A 21,798-nucleotide genomic window follows, 5' to 3' on the forward strand; every position below is an offset into this window, starting at 1 on the left:
GATGCCCAACCCCCCTGCCCTGGTGCAGAGCAGGAACACGAATCGATCCGAGTCGGGGCGGCTGAAACGGTCGATGGCGGCCTGGCGAAGGTTCCCCCTGACCCTGCCATCAATCCTTTCATAGGGGTACCTGGAACCCAAAATATCCCAAAATTTACACCCCTAAATCCCAAAGTTTAACCCCAAAATCCCTGGGTTTGTATCCAAAAATTCGTGGGATTAATCACAAAAGGGTCGATGGTTCCCTGGCGAAGGTTCCCCCTGACCCTGCCATCAATCCTTTCATAGGGGTACCTGGAACCCAAAATATCCCAAAATTTACACCCCAAAATCCCAAAGTTTACACCCCAAAATATCCCAAAATTTACACCCTAAAATCCCAAAATTTCCACCCCAAAATCCCAAAATTTCACCCCAAAATCCCTGGAATTAATCTAAATACGGTCGATGGTTCCCTGGTACAGGTAACCCTGGACACGCCCATCAATCCTTTCATAGGGGTACCTAAAAACCCAAAATATCCCAAAATTTACACCCCAAAATCCCAAAATTCACACCCAAAAATCCCAAAATTTACACCCAAAAATTCGTGGGATTAATCACAAATGGGTCGATGGTTCCCTGGCGAAGGTTCCCCCTGACCCTGCCATCAATCCTTTCATAGGGGTACCTAAAAACCCAAAATATCCCAAAATTTACACCCCTAAATCCCAAAGTTTAACCCCAAAATCCCAAAATTTACACCCAAAAATTCGTGGGTTTAATCACAAAAGGGTCGATGGTTCCCTGGCGAAGGTTCCCCCTGACCCTGCCATCAATCCTTTCATAGGGGTACCTGGAACCCAAAATATCCCAAAATTTACACCCCAAAATCCCAAAGTTTACACCCCAAAATATCCCAAAATTTACACCCTAAAATCCCAAAATTTACACCACAAAATCCCCAAAATTTACACCAAAAAAATCCCAAAATTTACACCAAAAAAATCCCAAAATTTCCACCAAAAAAATCCCCAAATTTACACCCCAAAATCCCAAAATTTACACCCCAAAATCCCTGGAATTAATCTAAATATGGTCGATGGTTCCCTGGTACAGGTAACCCTGGACACGCCCATCAATCCTTTCATAGGGGTACCTGGAACCCAAAATATTCCAAAATTTACACCCCTAAATCCCAAAGTTTAACCCCAAAATCCCAAAATTTACACCCCAAAATCCCAAAGTTTAACCCCAAAATCCCAAAATTTACACCCCAAAATCCCTGGAATTAATCTAAATATGGTCAATGGTTCCCTGGTACAGGTAACCCTGGACACGCCCATCAATCCTTTCATAGGGGTACCTGGAACCCAAAATATTCCAAAATTTACACCCCAAAATATCCCAAAATTTACACCCTAAAATCCCAAAGTTTAACCCCAAAATATCCCAAAATTTACACCCCAAAATCCCAAAATTTCACCCCAAAATCCCAAAAATCCACCCCAAAATCCCGGGAATTAATCTAAATACGGTCGATGGTTCCCTGGTACAGGTAACCCTGGACACGCCCATCAATCCTTTCATAGGGGTACCTAAAAACCCAAAATATCCCAAAATTTATACCCTAAAATCCCCAAAAGTTACACCCCAAAATCCCAAAATTTACACCCCAAAATCCTAAAATTTGCACCCAAAAATCCCAAAATTTACACCCCTAAAATCCCTAAATTTACACCCCAAAATCCCCAAAATTTACACCCCAAAATCCCAAAATTTCACCCCAAAATCCCCATTTCTGGATCAGGTAATTCTCCAGAATATCCTTGTTTTTTCCCCATATTTTTTTCTTTTTTTTTCCCATTTTTTTTGGTTTTTTTGCCTCATTTTCTCTCATTTTTTTTCCCATTTTTTTCTCATTTTTCCTCCATTTCTTCCCCATTTTTTCACCGATTTTTCTCATTTTTCCAACATTTTTTTCCCATTTTTTTTTTGTTTTTCTCCCCCTTTCCCCTCATCCCACCTTTTCTGGATCAGGTAATCCTCCAGGATGTCCCTCATTAATTCCCATTTATTCCCCATTTTTACACAGATTTTTTTCATTTTTTCCCCATTTTTTCCCGCATATTTTCCCCATTTTTTCACCAATCTTTTTCATTTTTTCACCGATTTTCCCCATTTTTTCACCGTTTTTCCCCATTTTCCCCCCATTTCACCCCAATTTTTTTCACCCCTTTCCCCCCAACCCACCTTTTCTGGATCAGGTAATCCTCCAGGATGTCCCTCATTAATTCCCATTTATTCCCCATTTTTACACAGATTTTTTTCATTTTTTCCCCATTTTTACACAGATTTTCACCATTTTTTTCTCGATTTTTTCTCATTTTTTCCCCATTTTTCCTCCTATTTTCCCCATTTTCCCCCCATTTCACCCCATTTTTTCTCCCCCTTTCCCCCCAGCCCACCTTTTCTGGATCAGGTAATCCTCCAGGATGTCCCTGATCAATTCCCATTTTTTCCCCATTTTTTCACCATTTTCCCCCCCATTTTTCCCCTATTTTCACCATTTTTCCCCCTATTTTCCCCATTTTTCCCCCTATTTTCCCCATTTTTTCCCCGATTTTCCCCATTTTTTCACCGATTTTCACCATTTTTTCACCGTTTTTCCCCGTTTTCCCCCCATTTCACCCCATTTTTTCTCCCCCTTTCCCCCCAGCCCACCTTTTCTGGATCAGGTAATCCTCCAGGATGTCCAGGCACCTGACCATCTGGGAGAAGACCAGCACCTTGTGTCCGCCGGCGCGCAGCCGCGGCAGCAGCTTGTCCAGCAGCACCAGCTTGCCGGCCGAGCGCACCAGGGCCTGCAGGGCCAGGTCAGGGGGGGCGGGGCAGGGCAGGGACTCGCGCAGCTCGGCCACGATCTGCTCCTCTGCACCTGTATGGACAGGTGAGACAGGTGAGACAGGTGAGACAGGTGAGACAGGTGAGCATCGACATCACTGACATCAGCACTGAGCACTGGTAACCAGCACTGACCATCAGTGACCAACACTAACTGACCCCCCCAGTGACTCAGCTCGGCCACGATCTGCTCCTCTGCACCTGTATGCGCAGGTGAGACAGGTGAGACAGGTGAGCATTGGTATCACTGACATCAGCACTGAGCAGCACTGACCAGCAATAACCAGCAATAACCAGCACTGACCAGCACTGACCAGCACTGACCACTGACTGACCATCACTAACTGACCCCAGCTCAGCCACGATCTGCTCCTCTGCACCTGTATGGACAGGTGAGACAGGTGAGCATCGACATCACTGATATCAGCACTGAGCACTGGTAACCATCAGTGACCACTGATAACCAGCACTGACCATCACTGACCAGCACTGACCATCACTGACTATCACTAACTGACCCCCCCAGTGACTCAGCTCGGCCACGATCTGCTCCTCTGCACCTGTATGCGCAGGTGAGACAGGTGAGACAGGTGAGCATTGGTATCACTGATATCAGCACTGAGCACTGGTAACCATCATTAACCAGCACTGACCAGCACTGACCAGCACTGACCACTGACTGACCATCACTAACTGACCCCAGCTCGGCCACGATCTGCTCCTCTGCACCTGCGCAGGTGAGACAGGTGAGACAGGTGAGCATCAGCATCACTGACATCATCACTGAGCACCAATAACCATCATTACCCAGCACTGACCAGCACTGACCAGCACTGACCAGCACTGACCATCACTAACTGACCCCAGCTCGGCCACGATCTGCTCCTCTGCACCTGCACAGGTGAGACAGGTGAGACAGGTGAGCATTGGTATCACTGATATCAGCACTGAGCACTGGTAACCAGCACTGACCAGCACTGACCAGCACTGACCATCACTAACTGACCCCCCCATTGACTCAGCTCGGCCACGATCTGCTCCTCTGCACCTGCGCAGGTGAGACAGGTGAGACAGGTGAGCATCAGCATCACTGGTACCTGTACTGAGGAGTACAGGTTTGCTCAGGTGTGTCTGTGTGTGCTCAGGTGTGCTCAGGTGTGTCTGTGTGTGCTCAGGTGTGTCTGTGTGTGCCCAGGTTTGCTCAGGTGTGTCTGTGTGTGCTCAGGTGTGTCTGTGTGTGCTCAGGTGTGTCTGTGTGTGCCCAGGTGTGCTCAGGTGTGTCTGTGTGTGCTCAGGTGTGTCTGTGTGTGCTCAGGTGTGTCTGTGTGTGCCCAGGTGTGCTCAGGTGTGTCTGTGTGTGCTCAGGTGTGCTCAGGTGTGTCTGTGTGTGCTCAGGTGTGTCTGTGTGTGCCCAGGTGTGCTCAGGTGTGTCTGTGTGTGCTCAGGTGTGCTCAGGTGTGTCTGTGTGTGCTCAGGTGTGTCTGTGTGTGCTCAGTGGTGCTCAGGTGTGTCTGTGTGTGCTCAGGTGTGTCTGTGTGTGGCCCAGGTGTGCTTCAGGTGTGGAGTCTGTGTGTGCTCAGGTGTGTCGTGTGTGCTCAGTGTTGTGTCTGTGTGTGCTCAGGTGTGCTCAGGTGTGTCTGTGTGTGCTCAGGTGTGTCTGTGTGTGCTCAGGTGTGCTCAGGTGTGTCTGTGTGTGCTCAGGTGTGCTCAGGTGTGTCTGTGTGTGCTCAGGTGTGTCTGTGTGTGCTCAGGTGTGTCTGTGTGTGCCCAGGTGTGCTCAGGTGTGTCTGTGTGTGCTCAGGTGTGTCTGTGTGTGCTCAGGTGTGTCTGTGTGTGCTCAGGTGTGCTCAGGTGTGTCTGTGTGTGCTCAGGTGTGTCTGTGTGTGCCCAGGTGTGTCTGTGTGTGCTCAGGTGTGTCTGTGTGTGCTCAGGTGTGTCTGTGTGTGCTCAGGTGTGCTCAGGTGTGTCTGTGTGTGCTCAGGTGTGCTCAGGTGTGTCTGTGTGTGCTCAGGTGTGTCTGTGTGTGCTCAGGTGTGTCTGTGTGTGCCCAGGTGTGCTCAGGTGTGTCTGTGTGTGCTCAGGTGTGTCTGTGTGTGCTCAGGTGTGTCTGTGTGTGCTCAGGTGTGCTCAGGTGTGTCTGTGTGTGCTCAGGTGTGTCTGTGTGTGCCCAGGTGTGTCTGTGTGTGCTCAGGTGTGTCTGTGTGTGCTCAGGTGTGTCTGTGTGTGCTCAGGTGTGCTCAGGTGTATCTGTGTGTGCTCAGGTGTGCTCAGGTGTGTCTGTGTGTGCTCAGGTGTGTCTGTGTGTGCTCAGGTGTGCTCAGGTGTGTCTGTGTGTGCTCAGGTGTGCTCAGGTGTGTCTGTGTGTGCTCAGGTGTGTCTGTGTGTGCTCAGGTGTGTCTGTGTGTGCCCAGGTGTGCTCAGGTGTGTCTGTGTGTGCTCAGGTGTGCTCAGGTGTATCTGTGTGTGCTCAGGTGTGTCTGTGTGTGCTCAGGTGTGCTCAGGTGTGTCTGTGTGTGCTCAGGTGTGTCTGTGTGTGCTCAGGTGTGCTCAGGTGTGTCTGTGTGTGCTCAGGTGTGCTCAGGTGTGTCTGTGTGTGCTCAGGTGTGTCTGTGTGTGCTCAGGTGTGTCTGTGTGTGCCCAGGTGTGCTCAGGTGTGTCTGTGTGTGCTCAGGTGTGTCTGTGTGTGCTCAGGTGTGCTCAGGTGTGTCTGTGTGTGCTCAGGTGTGTCTGTGTGTGCCCAGGTGTGTCTGTGTGTGCTCAGGTGTGTCTGTGTGTGCTCAGGTGTGTCTGTGTGTGCTCAGGTGTGTGTGTGTGCTCAGGTGTGTCTGTGTGTGCTCAGGTGTGCTCAGGTGTGTCTGTGTGTGCTCAGGTGTGTCTGTGTGTGCTCAGGTGTGCTCAGGTGTGTCTGTGTGTGCTCAGGTGTGTCTGTGTGTGCTCAGGTGTGTCTGTGTGTGCCCAGGTGTGTCTGTGTGTGCTCAGGTGTGTCTGTGTGTGCTCAGGTGTGTCTGTGTGTGCTCAGGTGTGCTCAGGTGTGTCTGTGTGTGCTCAGGTGTGTCTGTGTGTGCCCAGGTGTGTCTGTGTGTGCTCTGGGTGTGTCTGTGTGTGCTCAGGTGTGTCTGTGTGTGCTCAGGTGTGCTCAGGTGTGTCTGTGTGTGCTCAGGTGTGTCTGTGTGTGCTCAGGTGTGCTCAGGTGTGTCTGTGTGTGCTCAGGTGTGTCTGTGTGTGCCCAGGTGTGCTCAGGTGTGTCTGTGTGTGCTCAGGTGTGTCTGTGTGTGCCCAGGTGTGTCTGTGTGTGCTCAGGTGTGTCTGTGTGTGTCCAGGTGTGTCTGTGTGTGCTCAGGTGTGTCTGTGTGTGTCCAGGTGTGTCTGTGTGTGCCCAGGTGTGCTCAGGTGTGTCTGTGTGTGCTCAGGTGTGCTCAGGTGTGTCTGTGTGTGCTCAGGTGTGTCTGTGTGTGCCCAGGTGTGTCTGTGTGTGCTCAGGTGTGCTCAGGTGTGTCTGTGTGTGCTCAGGTGTGTGTGTGTGTGCCCAGGTGTGTGTGTGTGTGTGCTCAGGTGTGTTTGTGTGTGCTCAGGTGTGCTCAGGTGTGTGTGTGTGTGTGCTCAGGTGTGTGTGTGTGTGCTCAGGTGTGCTCAGGTGTGTCTGTGTGTGCCCAGGTGTGTCTGTGTGTGCTCAGGTGTATCTATGTGTATCCAAGTGTGCTCAGGTGTATCCAGGTGTGCTCAGGTGTATCCAGGTGTGCTCAGGTGTATCTCCATGTATCCCTACGTGTCCCCAGGTGTATCTATGTGTGCCCAGGTGTGCTCAGGTGTGTGTGTGTGTATCTGTGTGTCTGTGTGTGCCCAGGTGTGTCTCTGTCTCCCCAGGTGTGCCCAGGTGTGTCCAGGTGTGCTCAGGTGTGTCTGTGTGTGCCCAGGTGTGTCTGTGTGTGCTCAGGTGTGTCTGTGTGTGCTCAGGTGTGCCCAGGTGTGTCTGTGTGTGCTCAGGTGTGTCTGTGTGTGCTCAGGTGTGCCCAGGTGTGTCTGTGTGTGCTCAGGTGTGTCTGTGTGTGCTCAGGTGTGCTCAGGTGTGTCTGTGTGTGCTCAGGTGTGTCTGTGTGTGCCCAGGTGTGTCTGTGTGTGCTCAGGTGTGCTCAGGTGTGTCTGTGTGTGCTCAGGTGTATCTGTGTGTGCTCAGGTGTGTGTGTGTGTGCCCAGGTGTGTCTGTGTGTGCTCAGGTGTGTGTGTGTGTGCTCAGGTGTGTCTGTGTGTGCTCAGGTGTGCTCAGGTGTGTCTGTGTGTGCTCAGGTGTGCTCAGGTGTGTGTGTGTGTGCTCAGGTGTGTGTGTGTGTGCTCAGGTGTGTGTGTGTGTGCTCAGGTGTGTGTGTGTGCTCAGGTGTGCTCAGGTGTGTGTGTGTGTGCTCAGGTGTGTGTGTGTGTGTGCTCAGGTGTGTGTGTGTGTGCTCAGGTGTGTGTGTGTGTGCTCAGGTGTGTGTGTGTGTGCTCAGGTGTGCTCAGGTGTATCTCCATGTATCCCTACGTGTCCCCAGGTGTATCCATGTCTCCCCAGGTGTGCCCAGGTGTGTCCCCACGCCCCCCCAGGTGCACCCACCGTTGATCAGGTAGGGGTGGTTGCAGCACTTGCGCAGCTCCATCATGGTGTTGAGCAGGTTGGGCACGTTGCCGTGCCCCGCCCCCCTGGCCAGGTAAGCGAAGTTCCTCTCCAGGATGGCGCGGTAGAGCCGCTTCTGGGCGTTGGTCAGCTCCACCTGGGGCCAGGTGTGCCCAGGTGTGCTCAGGTGTGTGTGTGTGTATCTGTGTGTCTGTGTGTGCCCAGGTGTGCCCAGGTGTGTCTGTGTGTGCTCAGGTGTGTCTGTGTGTGCCCAGGTGTGTCTGTGTGTGCCCAGGTGTGCTCAGGTGTGTCTGTGTGTGCTCAGGTGTGTCTGTGTGTGCTCAGGTGTGCCCAGGTGTGTCTGTGTGTGCCCAGGTGTGCTCAGGTGTGTCTGTGTGTGCTCAGGTGTGCCCAGGTGTGTCTGTGTGTGCTCAGGTGTGTCTGTGTGTGCCCAGGTGTGCTCAGGTGTGTCTCCATGTATCCCTACGTGTCCCCAGGTGTATCTATGTGTACCCAGGTGTGCCCACGTGTATCTCCATGTATCCCTACGTGTCCCCAGGTGTATCCATGTCTCCCCAGGTGTGCTCAGGTGTATCTCCATGTATCCCTACGTGTCCCCAGGTGTATCCATGTCTCCCCAGGTGTGCCCAGGTGTGTCCCCACGCCCCCCCAGGTGCACCCACCGTTGATCAGGTAGGGGTGGTTGCAGCACTTGCGCAGCTCCATCATGGTGTTGAGCAGGTTGGGCACGTTGCCGTGCCCCGCCCCCCTGGCCAGGTAAGCGAAGTTCCTCTCCAGGATGGCGCGGTAGAGCCGCTTCTGGGCGTTGGTCAGCTCCACCTGGGGCCAGGTGTGCCCAGGTGTGCTCAGGTGTGTGTGTGTGTATCTGTGTGTCTGTGTGTGCTCAGGTGTGTTCTGTGTGTGTGCTCAGGTGTGCTCAGGTGTGTCTGTGTGTGCTCAGGTGTGTGTGTGTGTGCTCAGGTGTGCCTGTGTGTGCCCAGGTGTGTCTGTGTGTGCTCAGGTGTGTCTGTGTGTGCCCAGGTGTGTCTGTGTGTGCTCAGGTGTGCTCAGGTGTGTCTGTGTGTGCTCAGGTGTGTCTCTGTGTGCTCAGGTGTGCTCAGGTGTGTCTGTGTGTGCTCAGGTGTGCTCAGGTGTGTCTGTGTGTGCTCAGGTGTGTCTCTGTGTGCTCAGGTGTGCTCAGTTGTGTCTGTGTGTGCTCAGGTGTGTCTGTGTGTGCTCAGGTGTGTCTGTGTGTGCCCAGGTGTGCTCAGGTGTGTCTGTGTGTGCTCAGGTGTGCTCAGGTGTGTCTGTGTGTGCCCAGGTGTACTCAGGTGTGTCTGTGTGTGCCCAGGTGTGTCTGTGTGTGCCCAGGTGTACTCAGGTGTGTCTGTGTGTGCTCAGGTGTGTCTGTGTGTGCTCAGGTGTGCTCAGGTGTGTCTGTGTGTGCTCAGGTGTGTCTGTGTGTGCCCAGGTGTACTCAGGTGTGTCTGTGTGTGCTCAGGTGTGTCTGTGTGTGCTCAGGTGTGCTCAGGTGTGTCTGTGTGTGCTCAGGTGTGCTCAGGTGTGTCTGTGTGTGCTCAGGTGTGTCTGTGTGTGCTCAGGTGTGCTCAGGTGTGTCTGTGTGTGCCCAGGTGTGTCTGTGTGTGCCCAGGTGTGCTCAGGTGTGTCTGTGTGTGCTCAGGTGTGTCTGTGTGTGCTCAGGTGTGCTCAGGTGTGTCTGTGTGTGCTCAGGTGTGTCTGTGTGTGCTCAGGTGTGTCTGTGTGTGCTCAGGTGTGCCCAGGTGTGTCTGTGTGTGCTCAGGTGTGTCTGTGTGTGCCCAGGTGTGTCTGTGTGTGCTCAGGTGTGTCTGTGTGTGCCCAGGTGTGTCTGTGTGTGCTCAGGTGTGTCTGTGTGTGCCCAGGTGTGTCTGTGTGTGCTCAGGTGTGTCTGTGTGTGCTCAGGTGTGCTCAGATGTGCTCAGGTGTGTCTGTGTGTGCCCAGGTGTGTCTGTGTGTGCTCAGGTGTGTCTGTGTGTGCTCAGGTGTGCTCAGGTGTGTCTGTGTGTGCTCAGGTGTGCTCAGGTGTGTCTGTGTGTGCTCAGGTGTGTCTGTGTGTGCCCAGGTGTGCTCAGGTGTGTCTGTGTGTGCTCAGGTGTGTCTGTGTGTGCCCAGGTGTGCTCAGGTGTGTCTGTGTGTGCTCAGGTGTGCTCAGGTGTGCTCAGGTGTGTCTGTGTGTGCTCAGGTGTGTCTGTGTGTGCCCAGGTGTGCTCAGGTGTGTCTGTGTGTGCTCAGGTGTGCTCAGGTGTATCTGTGTGTGCTCAGGTGTGCTCAGGTGTGTCTGTGTGTGCTCAGGTGTGTCTGTGTGTGCTCAGGTGTGCTCAGGTGTGTCTGTGTGTGCTCAGGTGTGTCTGTGTGTGCTCAGGTGTGTCTGTGTGTGTCCAGGTGTGTCTGTGTGTGCTCAGGTGTGCTCAGGTGTGTCTGTGTGTGCTCAGGTGTGCTCAGGTATGTCTGTGTGTGCCCAGGTGTGTCTGTGTGTGCTCAGGTGTGTCTGTGTGTGCTCAGGTGTGTCTGTGTGTGCTCAGGTGTGCTCAGGTGTGTCTGTGTGTGCTCAGGTGTGTGTGTGTGTGCTCAGGTGTGTGTGTGTGTGCTCAGGTGTGCTCAGGTGTGTGTGTGTGTGCCCAGGTGTGTGTGTGTGTGTGCTCAGGTGTGCTCAGGTGTGTGTGTGTGTGTGCTCAGGTGTGCTCAGGTGTGTCTGTGTGTGCTCAGGTGTGCTCAGGTGTGTGTGTGTGTATCTGTGTGTCTGTGTGTGCTCAGGTGTGTGTGTGTGTGCTCAGGTGTGTGTGTGTGTGTGCTCAGGTGTGTGTGTGTGTGCTCAGGTGTGTGTGTGTGTGTGCTCAGGTGTGTGTGTGTGCTCAGGTGTGTGTGTGTGTGCTCAGGTGTGTGTGTGTGTGCTCAGGTGTGTGTGTGTGTGCTCAGGTGTGCTCAGGTGTGTGTGTGTGTGCTCAGGTGTGTGTGTGTGTGCTCAGGTGTGTGTGTGTGTGCTCAGGTGTGTGTGTGTGCTCAGGTGTGTGTGTGTGCTCAGGTGTGTGTGTGTGTGTGCTCAGGTGTGTGTGTGTGCTCAGGTGTGTGTGTGTGTGTGCTCAGGTGTGTGTGTGTGTGTGCTCAGGTGTGTGTGTGTGCTCAGGTGTGTGTGTGTGTGCTCAGGTGTGTGTGTGTGTGCTCAGGTGTGTGTGTGTGTGTGCTCAGGTGTGTGTGTGTGCTCAGGTGTGTGTGTGTGTGCCCAGGTGTGTGTGTGTGCTCAGAGGTGTGTCCTGTGTGTGCACCAGGTGTGCTCAGGTGTGTCTGTGTGTGCCCAGGTGTGTCTGTGTCTGTCTCACCTGCCCAGGTGTGTCTGTGTGTGTTCAGGTGTGCTCAGGTGTGTCCTGTGTGTGCTCAGGTGTGTCTGTGTGTGCCCAGGTGTGTCTGTGTGTGCTCAGGTGTGCTCAGGTGTGTCTGTGTGTGCCCAGGTGTGTCTGTGTGTGCCCAGGTGTGTCTGTGTGTGCTCAGATGTGCTCAGGTGTGTCTGTGTGTGCTCAGGTGTGCTCAGGTGTGTCTGTGTGTGCTCAGGTGTGCTCAGGTGTGTGTGTGTGTGTGCTCAGGTGTGTGTGTGTGTGCTCAGGTGTGTCTGTGTGTGCTCAGGTGTGCTCAGGTGTGTCTGTGTGTGCTCAGGTGTGCTCAGGTGTGTCTGTGTGTGCTCAGGTGTGTCTGTGTGTGCTCAGGTGTGTCTGTGTGTGCTCAGGTGTGCTCAGATGTGCTCAGGTGTGTCTGTGTGTGCTCAGGTGTGCTCAGGTGTGCTCAGGTGTGTCTGTGTGTGCTCAGGTGTGCTCAGGTGTGTCTGTGTGTGCCCAGGTGTGTCTGTGTGTGCTCAGGTGTGTCTGTGTGTGCTCAGGTGTGCTCAGGTGTGTCTGTGTGTGCTCAGGTGTGTCTGTGTGTGCCCAGGTGTGCTCAGGTGTGTCTGTGTGTGCTCAGGTGTGCTCAGGTGTGTCTGTGTGTGCCCAGGTGTGTCTGTGTGTGCTCAGGTGTGCTCAGGTGTGTCTGTGTGTGCCCAGGTGTGTCTGTGTGTGCCCAGGTGTGTCTGTGTGTGCTCAGGTGTGCTCAGGTGTGTCTGTGTGTGCTCAGGTGTGTCTGTGTGTGCTCAGGTGTGTCTGTGTGTGCTCAGGTGTGCTCAGATGTGCTCAGGTGTGTCTGTGTGTGCTCAGGTGTGCTCAGGTGTGTCTGTGTGTGCCCAGGTGTGTCTGTGTGTGCTCAGGTGTGCTCAGGTGTGTCTGTGTGTGCTCAGGTGTGCTCAGGTGTGTCTGTGTGTGCCCAGGTGTGTCTGTGTGTGCTCAGGTGTGTCTGTGTGTGCTCAGGTGTGCTCAGGTGTGTCTGTGTGTGCTCAGGTGTGTCTGTGTGTGCCCAGGTGTGCTCAGGTGTGTCTGTGTGTGCTCAGGTGTGCTCAGGTGTGCTCAGGTGTGTCTGTGTGTGCTCAGGTGTGTCTGTGTGTGCCCAGGTGTGCTCAGGTGTGTCTGTGTGTGCTCAGGTGTGCTCAGGTGTATCTGTGTGTGCTCAGGTGTGCTCAGGTGTGTCTGTGTGTGCTCAGGTGTGTCTGTGTGTGCTCAGGTGTGCTCAGGTGTGTCTGTGTGTGCTCAGGTGTGTCTGTGTGTGCTCAGGTGTGTCTGTGTGTGCTCAGGTGTGCTCAGGTGTGTCTGTGTGTGCTCAGGTATGTCTGTGTGTGCCCAGGTGTGTCTGTGTGTGCTCAGGTGTGTCTGTGTGTGCTCAGGTGTGTCTGTGTGTGCTCAGGTGTGCTCAGGTGTGTCTGTGTGTGCTCAGGTGTGTCTTTGTGTGCTCAGGTGTGTCTCTATGTATCTCTTTGTATCTCTATGTGTCCCCAGGTGTATCTATGTGTACCCAGGTGTGCTCAGGTGTGTCTGTGTGTGCTCAGGTGTGTCTGTGTGTGCTCAGGTGTGTCTGTGTGTGCTCAGGTTTGTCTGTGTGTGCTCAGGTGTGTCTGTGTGTGCTCAGGTGTGTCTCTATGTATCTCTTTGTATCTCTGCGTGTCTCCAGGTGTATCTATGTGTACCCAGGTGTGCTCAGGTGTATCTCCATGTATCTCTATGTGTCTCCAGGTGTATCCATGTGTACCCAGGTGTGCTCAGGTGTGTCTGTGTGTGCCCAGGTGTGTCTCTATGTATCTCTACGTGTCCCCAGGTGTATCTATGTGTGCCCAGGTGTGCTCAGGTGTGCTCAGGTGTGTCTGTGTGTGCTCAGATGTGTCTGTGTGTGCTCAGGTGTGCTCAGGTGTATCCAGGTGTATCTCTATGTGTCTCCATGTGTACCCAGGTGTGCTCAGGTGTATCTCCATGTATCCCTACGTGTCCCCAGGTGTATCTATGTCTCCCCAGGTGTGCTCAGGTGTGTCTGTGTGTGCTCAGGTGTGCTCAGGTGTGTCTGTGTGTGCTCAGGTGTGTCTGTGTGTGCTCAGGTGTGCTCAGGTGTGTCTGTGTGTGCTCAGGTGTGTCTGTGTGTGCCCAGGTGTGCTCAGGTGTATCTCCATGTATCTCTGCGTGTCCCCAGGTGTATCTATGTGTACCCAGGTGTGCTCAGGTGTATCTCCATGTATCTCTACGTGTCCCCAGGTGTATCCATGTCTCCCCAGGTGTGCCCAGGTGTGTCCCCACGCCCCCCCCAGGTGCACCCACCGTTGATCAGGTAGGGGTGGTTGCAGCACTTGCGCAGCTCCATCATGGTGTTGAGCAGGTTGGGCACGTTGCCGTGCCCCGCCCCCCTGGCCAGGTAAGCGAAGTTCCTCTCCAGGATGGCGCGGTAGAGCCGCTTCTGGGCGTTGGTCAGCTCCACCTCGATGATCGTCTCCTGCTTGGGCGCCAGGTTCTTCTCCACGTCCTCCTTGAGGCGCCGCAGCATCATGGGCTTGAGCAGCGCCTGCAGCTTCTGCACCTGCGGGGAGGAGCGGCGCACCTGGGGCACCTGGGACACGCCCGCCGGCACCTGGGGCACCTGGGGCACGCACACAGGCACCTGGGGCACCTGGGACACGCACACCGGCACCTGGGGCACAGCCAGATACACCCAGACACACCTGTCACACCTGGGACACGCCCGCCGGCACCTGGGGCACCTGGGACACGCACACAGGCACCTGGGACACGCCCGCCGGCACCTGGGGCACAGCCACATACACCCAGACACACCTGTCACACCTGGGACACGCCCACCGGCACCTGGGACACGCCCACTGGCACCTAGGGCACGCCCACCGGCACCTGTCACACCTGGGGCACGCCCATGGGCACCTGGGGCACGCCCGCCAGCACCTGGGACACGCCCACTGGCACCTGGGACACGCCCACGGGCACCTGGGGCACCTGGGACACGCCCATGGGCACCTGGGGCACCTGGGACACGCCCACGGGCACCTGGGGCACCTGGGACACGCCCGCCGGCACCTGGGGCACCTGGGACACGCCCATGGGCACCTGGGGCACCTGGGACACACCCACCGGCACCTGGGGCACAGCCACATACACCCAGACACACCTGTCACACCTGGGACACGCCCACCGGCACCTGGGGCACCTGGGGCACGCCCGCCGGCACCTGGGACACCTGGGACACGCCCATGGGCACCTGGGGCACCTGGGACACGCACACCGGCACCTGGGGCACAGCCACATACACCCAGACACACCTGTCACACCTGGGACACGCCCACCGGCACCTGGGGCACCTGGGACACGCCCACGGGCACCTGGGCCACGCCCACGGGCACCTGTCGCACCTGGGCCACGCCCACGGGCACCTGTCGCACCTGGGGCACGCCCACGGGCACCTGGGGCACCTGGGACACGCCCATGGGCACCTGGGCCACGCCCACGGGCACCTGTCGCACCTGGGCCACGCCCACGGGCACCTGTCGCACCTGGGGCACGCCCACGGGCACCTGGGGCACCTGGGACACGCCCACGGGCACCTGGGGCACCTGGGGCACGCACACAGGCACCTGGGACACGCCCACGGGCACCTGGGGCACCTGGGGCACGCACACAGGCACCTGGGGCACCTGGGGCACACACACAGGCACCTGGGGCACACACAGACACCCCCAGACACACCTGTCACACCTGGGACACGCACACAGGCACCTGCGACACAGCCAGGCACGCCCAGACACACCTGGGAGAGGCACCTGTTGCACCTGGGACACGCCCAGAGGCACCTGAGACACAGACAGACACGCCCAGACACACCTGTCACACCTGGGACACGCCCACAGGCACCTGCGACACAGCCAGGCACGCCCAGACACACCTGTCGCACCTGAGAGAGGCACCTGTCACACCTGGGACACGCCCAGACACACCTCAAGCCCCTCCCAAACTCCCTCCAGGTGTGCCCAGGTGTGTCCCAAGTGTCCGCAGGTGTATCCAGGTGTGCCCAAAACTCCTCCAAACAACCCCAAAAACCACCTCAAACCCCTCCCTGGAGATCCTCAACCCCCCCCCAGGTGTGCCCAGGTGTCCCCCAGGTACCCCCCAGGTGTGCCCAGGTGCGCCCCTCACCTGTTCCTCCGTTTTCAGGTCCCCGAAATCCTTGAGGAATTCGGCCTCGGACGGGAACTGCGCCGGCTCCAAAAAGTGCAGGAGGCTGAAAAGCTCCTCGACCGTGTTCTGCAGGGGGGTACCTGTGAGCAGCACCTTGTGCTCCTGCAGGTGAGACAGGTGAGACAGGTGAGACAGGTGAGACAGGTGAGACATGGACAGGTGAGACAGGTGAGACAGGTGAGACAGGTGAGACAGGTGAGATATGGACAGGTGAGACAGGTGAGACAGGTGAGATATGGACAGGTGAGATATGGACAGGTGAGACATGGACAGGTGAGACATGGACAGGTGTGACAGGTGAGACAGGTGAGACATGGACAGGTGAGACATGGACAGGTGTGACAGGTGAAAAGCTCCTCGACCGTGTTCTGCAGGGGGGTACCTGTGAGCAGCACCTTGTGCTCCTGCAGGTGAGACAGGTGAGACAGGTGAGACAGGTGAGACAGGTGAGACATGGACAGGTGAGACATGGACAGGTGTGACAGGTGAAAAGCTCCTCGACCGTGTTCTGCAGGGGGGGTACCTGTGAGCAGCACCTTGTGCTCCTGCAGGTGAGACAGGTGAGACAGGTGAGACAGGTGAGACAGGTGAGACATGGACAGGTGAGACATGGACAGGTGTGACAGGTGAAAAGCTCCTCGACCGTGTTCTGCAGGGGGGTACCTGTGAGCAGCACCTTGTGCTCCTGCAGGTGAGACAGGTGAGACAGGTGAGACAGGTGAGACAGGTGAGACATGGACAGGTGAGACATGGACAGGTGTGACAGGTGAAAAGCTCCTCGACCGTGTTCTGCAGGGGGGGTACCTGTGAGCAGCACCTTGTGCTCCTGCAGGTGAGACAGGTGAGACAGGTGAGACAGGTGAGACAGGTGAGACAGGGACAGGTGAAATATGGACAGGTGAGACATGGACAGGTAAGACATGGACAGGTGAGACAGGTGTGACAGATAAAATAGGTGAGACAGGTGAGACAAGTGAGACAAGTGAGACAGGTGAGGCAGGTGACAGGTGAGACAGGTGAGGAAGCTGAGACAGATCCTTGAGCCGATGTCGGTGTCCAGGTGAGCACTCAGGTGTGTCTGTAAGTGTAACCCTGGGTGTACAGGTGTATCTCAGTGTGCCCAGGTGTGTCTCTATGTGCCCAGGTGTATCCCAGGTGTACCCAGGTGTGCCCAGGTGTATCCCAGGTGTGCTCAGGTGTGCACTCACCAGCTCCATGTGTTTCAGGCTGTCCAGCAGCTTGCAGTGCCTGTTCTTCAGCCGGTGAGTGCCCAGGTGTATCTGTGTGTATCTCCGTGTATCTCAGGTGTCTCTATGTGTACCCAGGTGTGCTCAGGTGTGCCCAGGTGTACCCAGGTGTGCCCAGGTGTGTCTCAGGTGTGCACTCACCAGCTCCATGTGTTTCAGGCTGTCCAGCAGCTTGCAGTGCCTGTTCTTCAGCCGGTGAGTGCCCAGGTGTGTCTGTGTGTATCGCTGTGTATCTCTATGTGTCTCTATGTGTACCCAGGTGTGCCCAGGTGTGCCCAGGTGTGCACTCACCAGCTCCATGTGCTTGAGGCTGTCCAGCAGCTTGCAGTGCCTGTTCTTCAGCCGGTGAGTGCCCAGGTGTGTCTGTGTGTATCTCCATGTATCTCTATGTGTACCCAGGTGTACCCAGGTGTGCCCAGGTGTATCCCAGGTGTGCCCAGGTGTGCACTCACCAGCTCCATGTGTTTCAGGCTGTCCAGCAGCTTGCAGTGCCTGTTCTTCAGCCGGTGAGTGCCCAGGTGTGTCTGTGTGTATCTCCATGTATCTCTATGTGTTTCTATGAGTACCCAGGTGTGCCCAGGTGTGTCTCAGGTGTGCCCAGGTGTGCACTCACCAGCTCCATGTGTTTCAGGCTGTCCAGCAGCTTGCAGTGCCTGTTCTTCAGCCGGTGAGTGCCCAGGTGTGTGTGTGTGTATCTCCATGTATCTCTATGTGTACCCAGGTGTTCTCAGGTGTGTCTCAGGTGTGCTCAGGTGTGCCCAGGTGTGCACTCACCAGCTCCATGTGTTTCAGGCTGTCCAGCAGCTTGCAGTGCCTGTTCTTCAGCCGGTGAGTGCCCAGGTGTGTCTGTGTGTATCTCTGTGTATCTCTATGTGTACCCAGGTGTACCCAGGTGTACCCAGGTGTATCCCAGGTGTGCCCAGGTGTGCACTCACCAGCTCCATGTGTTTCAGGCTGTCCAGCAGCTTGCAGTGCCTGTTCTTCAGCCGGTGGGCCTCGTCGATCACCACGCAGCGCCACTGCACCTCGCGCAGCTCGGGACAGTCCGACAGGATCATCTCGAACGTCGTGATCAGCGCGTCGAACTTGTACGCACCTGGGATCAGCCGGCCCTGCACAGGTGAGACAGGACAGGTGAGGGACAGGTGAGCACCTCAGGGTGACTCTGTGAGCACCTGGGATCAGCCGGCCCTGCACAGGTGAGACAGGACAGGTGAGACAGGTGAGCACCTCAGGGTGACTCTGTGAGCACCTGGGATCAGCCGGCCCTGGGACAGGTAAGGGACAGGTGAGACAGATGAGTGACAGATGAGACAGGTGAGGAACAGGTGAGACAGGTGAGGGACAGGTGGGACAGGTGAGGGACAGGTGGGACAGGATCACCTCCAACATGGCAAATCTACGAGCACCTGGCACAGGTGTGTAACTGATCCCCATACAGGTGTGTCCAGGTGTGTGTATATGTACATAACCCATTGTAACCCATACAGGTGTGCACAGGTGTGTGTGTACATGTATATAACCCATACAAGTGTGCACAGGTATGTATATAACCCATACAGGTGTGCCCAGGTGTGTGTATGTGTATATAACCCATACAGGTGTGTCCAGGTGTGTGTATATGTACATAACCCATTGTAACCCATACAGGTGTGCTCAGGTGTGTGTGTACATGTATATAACCCATACAGGTGTGCACAGGTATGTATGTATATAACACATACAGGTGTGCCCAGGTGTGTGTATGTGTATATAACCCATACAGGTGTGTCCAGGTGTGTGTATGTGTATATAACCCATACAGGTGTGTCCAGGTGTGTGTATGTGTATATAACCCATACAGGTGTGCCCAGGTGTGTGTATGTGTATATAACCCATACAGGTGTATCACAGGTGTGCACAGGTGAGCTCACCTTGCTGTCCTTGCAGTACATCTCATACTGCTGGATCATTTGCCTCGAGGCCAGGCTCCCGTGGTACACGATGGTGTTCAGGTGTGTCCAGGTGTGTGTATGTGTATATAACCCATACAGGTGTGTGTATGCGTATATAACCCATACAGGTGTGCACAGGTGTATGTATGTGTATATAACCCATTCTAACCCATACAGGTGTATCACAGGTGTGCACAGGTGAGCTCACCTTGCTGTCCTTGCAGTACATCTCATACTGCTGGATCATTTGCCTCGAGGCCAGGCTCCCGTGGTACACGATGGTGTTCAGGTGTGTTCAGGTGTGTCCAGGTGTGTGTATGTGTATATAACCCATACAGGTGTGCACAGGTGAGCTCACCTTGCTGTCCTTGCAGTACATCTCATACTGCTGGATCATTTGCCTCGAGGCCAGGCTCCCGTGGTACACGATGGTGTCCAGGTGTGTCCAGGTGTGTGTATGTGTATATAACCCATACAGGTGTGCACAGGCGTGTGTATGTGTATATAACCCATACAGGTGTGCACAGGTGTGCACAGGTGAGCTCACCTTGCTGTCCTTGCAGTACATCTCATACTGCTGGATCATTTGCCTGGAGGCCAGGCTCCCGTGGTACACGATGGTGTTCAGGTGTGTCCAGGTGCCGAACTCGCGCTCCCAGTTGGCGATGGTGCTGAGCGGGGCGATCACCAGGTAAGGGCCGCGCACACCTGCGCCGTGCACCTCCTGCAGGAAGGCGATCGACTGGATCGTCTTGCCCAGCCCCATCTCGTCGGCCAGGATGCAGTTCTGCCTGAGGGACAGGTGAGCACAGGTGAGCGCAGGTGAGCGCAGGTGAGCGCATGTGAGCACAGGTGAGCGCAGGTGAGTGTGCACAGGACAGGTGAGGTGGGGATGGGACAAGAGAGATACACCTGGGACATGCCTGGGGTACACCCACATACACCTGGGACAGGTAAAGTACACCAAACATACACCTGGGACAGGTAATGTGCACCTGGGATACACCTGGGACAGGTGAGTGTGGCTGGGACAGGTGAGTGTGGATGGGACAGGTGAGGTGGGGATGGGACAGGTGAGTGTGGCTGGGACAGGTGAGGTGGGGATGGGACAAGCAAAATACACCTGAGATACACCTGGGGTACACCCAACATACACCTGGGACAGGTAAAGTACACCTAGGATACACCTGGGACAGGTGAGTGTGGATGGGACAGGTGAGTGTGGATGGGACAGGTGAGTGTGTGTTACCTGTACCCAGGTGTGTGTGACCATCCCCAGGTGTGTTACCTGTCCCAGGTGTGTGTTACCTGTCCCAGGTGTGTGTGACCATCCCCAGGTGTGTGTTACCTGTCCCAGGTGTGTCTCACCTGTCCCCAGGTGTGTATTTACCTGTCCCAGGTGTGTGTTACCTGTCCCAGGTGTGTCTCACCTGTCCCAGGTGTGTGTTACCTGTCCCAGGTGTATCTCACCTGTCCCCAGATGTGCCCAGGTGTGTTACCTGTGCCCAGGTGAGCTCACCTGTTGTACCAGTTGAAGAGCAGCCAGTTCACCCCCTCCAGTTGATATTCCCGTAACTGGTTGTGTGTGACCATCCCCAGGTGTGTGTTACCTGTGCCCAGGTGTGTGTTACCTGTCCCAGGTGTGTGTTACCTGTGCCCAGGTGTGTTACCTGTGCCCAGGTGAGCTCACCTGTTGTACCAGTTGAAGAGCAGCCAGTTCACCCCCTCCAGTTGATATTCCCGTAACTGGTTGTGTGTTACCTGTCCCAGGTGTGTGTTACCTGTCCCAGGTGTGTGTTACCTGTGCCCAGGTGTGTTACCTGTGCCCAGGTGAGCTCACCTGTTGTACCAGTTGAAGAGCAGCCAGTTCACCCCCTCCAGTTGATATTCCCGTAACTGGTTGTGGTTTTTGTACTCGTGAGACGCCTCCAGTTTCTTCCAGGCGCCGGCCTGGGGGCGTGGCTACGGACAGGTGAGACAGGTGAGACAGGTGAGCACAAAAACGTTACAAATAGGCCACAAAATGATAAAAAATGAAATAGAATTGATAAAGCAGATAAAAATAACCAAAATAACCCAAAATGATTGAAAATAATCACCTCTGTCTCACCTGTGCCTCACCTGTCCACATTCTAGCTGTTTCACCTGTCTGTGTTTCTCTCACCTGTCTCACCTCTCACCTGTGTGTCTCTCACCTGCTCTCTCCTCACCTGTGTCTCTCACCTGCCCGCCCCTCACCTGTGTCTCACCTGTGTTTCTCTCACCTGTCCCACCTGTATCTCACCTGTCTCACCTGTCTGGTGTCTCACTTGTCTCACCTGTCTCACCTGTCTCACCTGCCCTCATCTGTCCGGTGTCTCACCTGTCCCCCTGTCTCACCTGCCCTCACCTGTCCGGTGTCTCACCTGTCCGGTGTCTCACCTGTCTCACCTGTATCTCACCTGTCCGGTGTCTCACCTGTCTGTGAATCCCTCACCTGTCCCCTGTCTCACCTGTCTCTCACCTGTCTCACCTGTCCCCCTGTCTCACCTGTCTCACCTGTCTCACCTGTCTCACCTGTCTCACCTGTCTCACCTGTCTCCCCTGTCTCACCTGTCTCCCCTGTCTCACCTGTATCTCACCTGTCCCCTGTCTCACCTGTCTCACCTGTCTCACCTGTCCCCCTGTCTCCCCTGTCTCTCACCTGTCCTGTGTCTCACCTGTCTCACCTGTCCTGTGTCTCACCTGTCTCTTCAGCTCGGGGTGCCGCGCCTGGATCCGTTTGAACTCGGCGATTTTGGCCTCGTCCACGTCCTCCTGCAGCTCCCAGGTGCTGTCCTCGTACGGTAACGAGCACCACTTGACCAGGTAATACACCACGGGCTGGGGGAGGGGAGCACACCTGTGAGCACCTGGGACCACGCCCTGCACACCTGAGAACACCTGAGAGCACCTGGGGCCACGCCCTGCACACCTGGGAACACCTGTGAGCACCTGGGGCCACACCCTGCACACCTGGGACCACGCCCTCCTGCAGCTCCCAGGTGCTGTCCTCGTACGGTAACGAGCACCACTTGACCAGGTAATACACCACGGGCTGGGGGAGGAGCACACCTGTGAGCACCTGGGACCACGCCCTGCACACCTGGGGCCACGCCCTGCACACCTGGGGCCACGCCCTCCTGCAGCTCCCAGGTGCTGTCCTCGTACGGTAACGAGCACCACTTGACCAGGTAATACACCACGGGCTGGGGGAGGGGAGCACCTGAGACCACGCCCTGCACACCTGAGACCACGCCCTGCACACCTGGGGCCACGCCCTGCACACCTGGGGCCACGCCCTGCACACCTGGGGCCACGCCCTGCACACCTGGGAACACCTGAGAGCACCTGAGACCACGCCCTGCACACCTGAGACCACACCCTGCACACCTGAGACCACGCCCTGCACACCTGAGACCACACCCTGCACACCTGGGGCCACGCCCTGCACACCTGGGGCCAGCGCCCTGCACAGCTGAGATCACGCCCTGCACACTGGGCCACGCCCT

General features: G+C 55.7%; 1 protein-coding gene and 1 long non-coding RNA gene across 2 annotated transcripts in view; both read right to left on the reverse strand.

The window, feature by feature from the left end:
• Positions 1-6: 6 nt before the first annotated feature.
• The window catches only part of LOC306816506 (chromodomain-helicase-DNA-binding protein 8-like), a gene marked incomplete at both ends in the record, with an annotated part of 49,868 nt that continues 28,076 nt past the window's right edge, over positions 7-21,798 (reverse strand). Inside the window, 12 exons of the mRNA XM_079332940.1 lie at positions 7-130; positions 2,704-2,917; positions 7,472-7,628; positions 13,325-13,423; positions 15,046-15,189; positions 16,296-16,335; positions 17,310-17,446; positions 18,477-18,545; positions 18,885-19,059; positions 19,959-20,014; positions 20,165-20,230; positions 20,993-21,130. Of these exons, the coding sequence (XP_079189066.1) occupies positions 7-130; positions 2,704-2,917; positions 7,472-7,628; positions 13,325-13,423; positions 15,046-15,189; positions 16,296-16,335; positions 17,310-17,446; positions 18,477-18,545; positions 18,885-19,059; positions 19,959-20,014; positions 20,165-20,230; positions 20,993-21,130 (1,419 nt within the window). The remainder of the gene's footprint in view (positions 131-2,703; positions 2,918-7,471; positions 7,629-13,324; positions 13,424-15,045; positions 15,190-16,295; positions 16,336-17,309; positions 17,447-18,476; positions 18,546-18,884; positions 19,060-19,958; positions 20,015-20,164; positions 20,231-20,992; positions 21,131-21,798) is intronic.
• LOC306816504 lies at positions 3,135-3,740 on the reverse strand. Its single transcript, XR_013777692.1, has 3 exons — positions 3,691-3,740; positions 3,354-3,386; positions 3,135-3,213 (listed from the first exon to the last, which is right to left on the reverse strand). It is a non-coding gene; the product is annotated as an uncharacterized lncRNA (long non-coding RNA).

Source organism: Erithacus rubecula, assembly GCF_903797595.1.
Source record: "Erithacus rubecula genome assembly, contig: scaffold_636_arrow_ctg1, whole genome shotgun sequence".
In the NCBI taxonomy this organism is placed as follows: Eukaryota; Metazoa; Chordata; class Aves; order Passeriformes; family Muscicapidae; genus Erithacus; species Erithacus rubecula.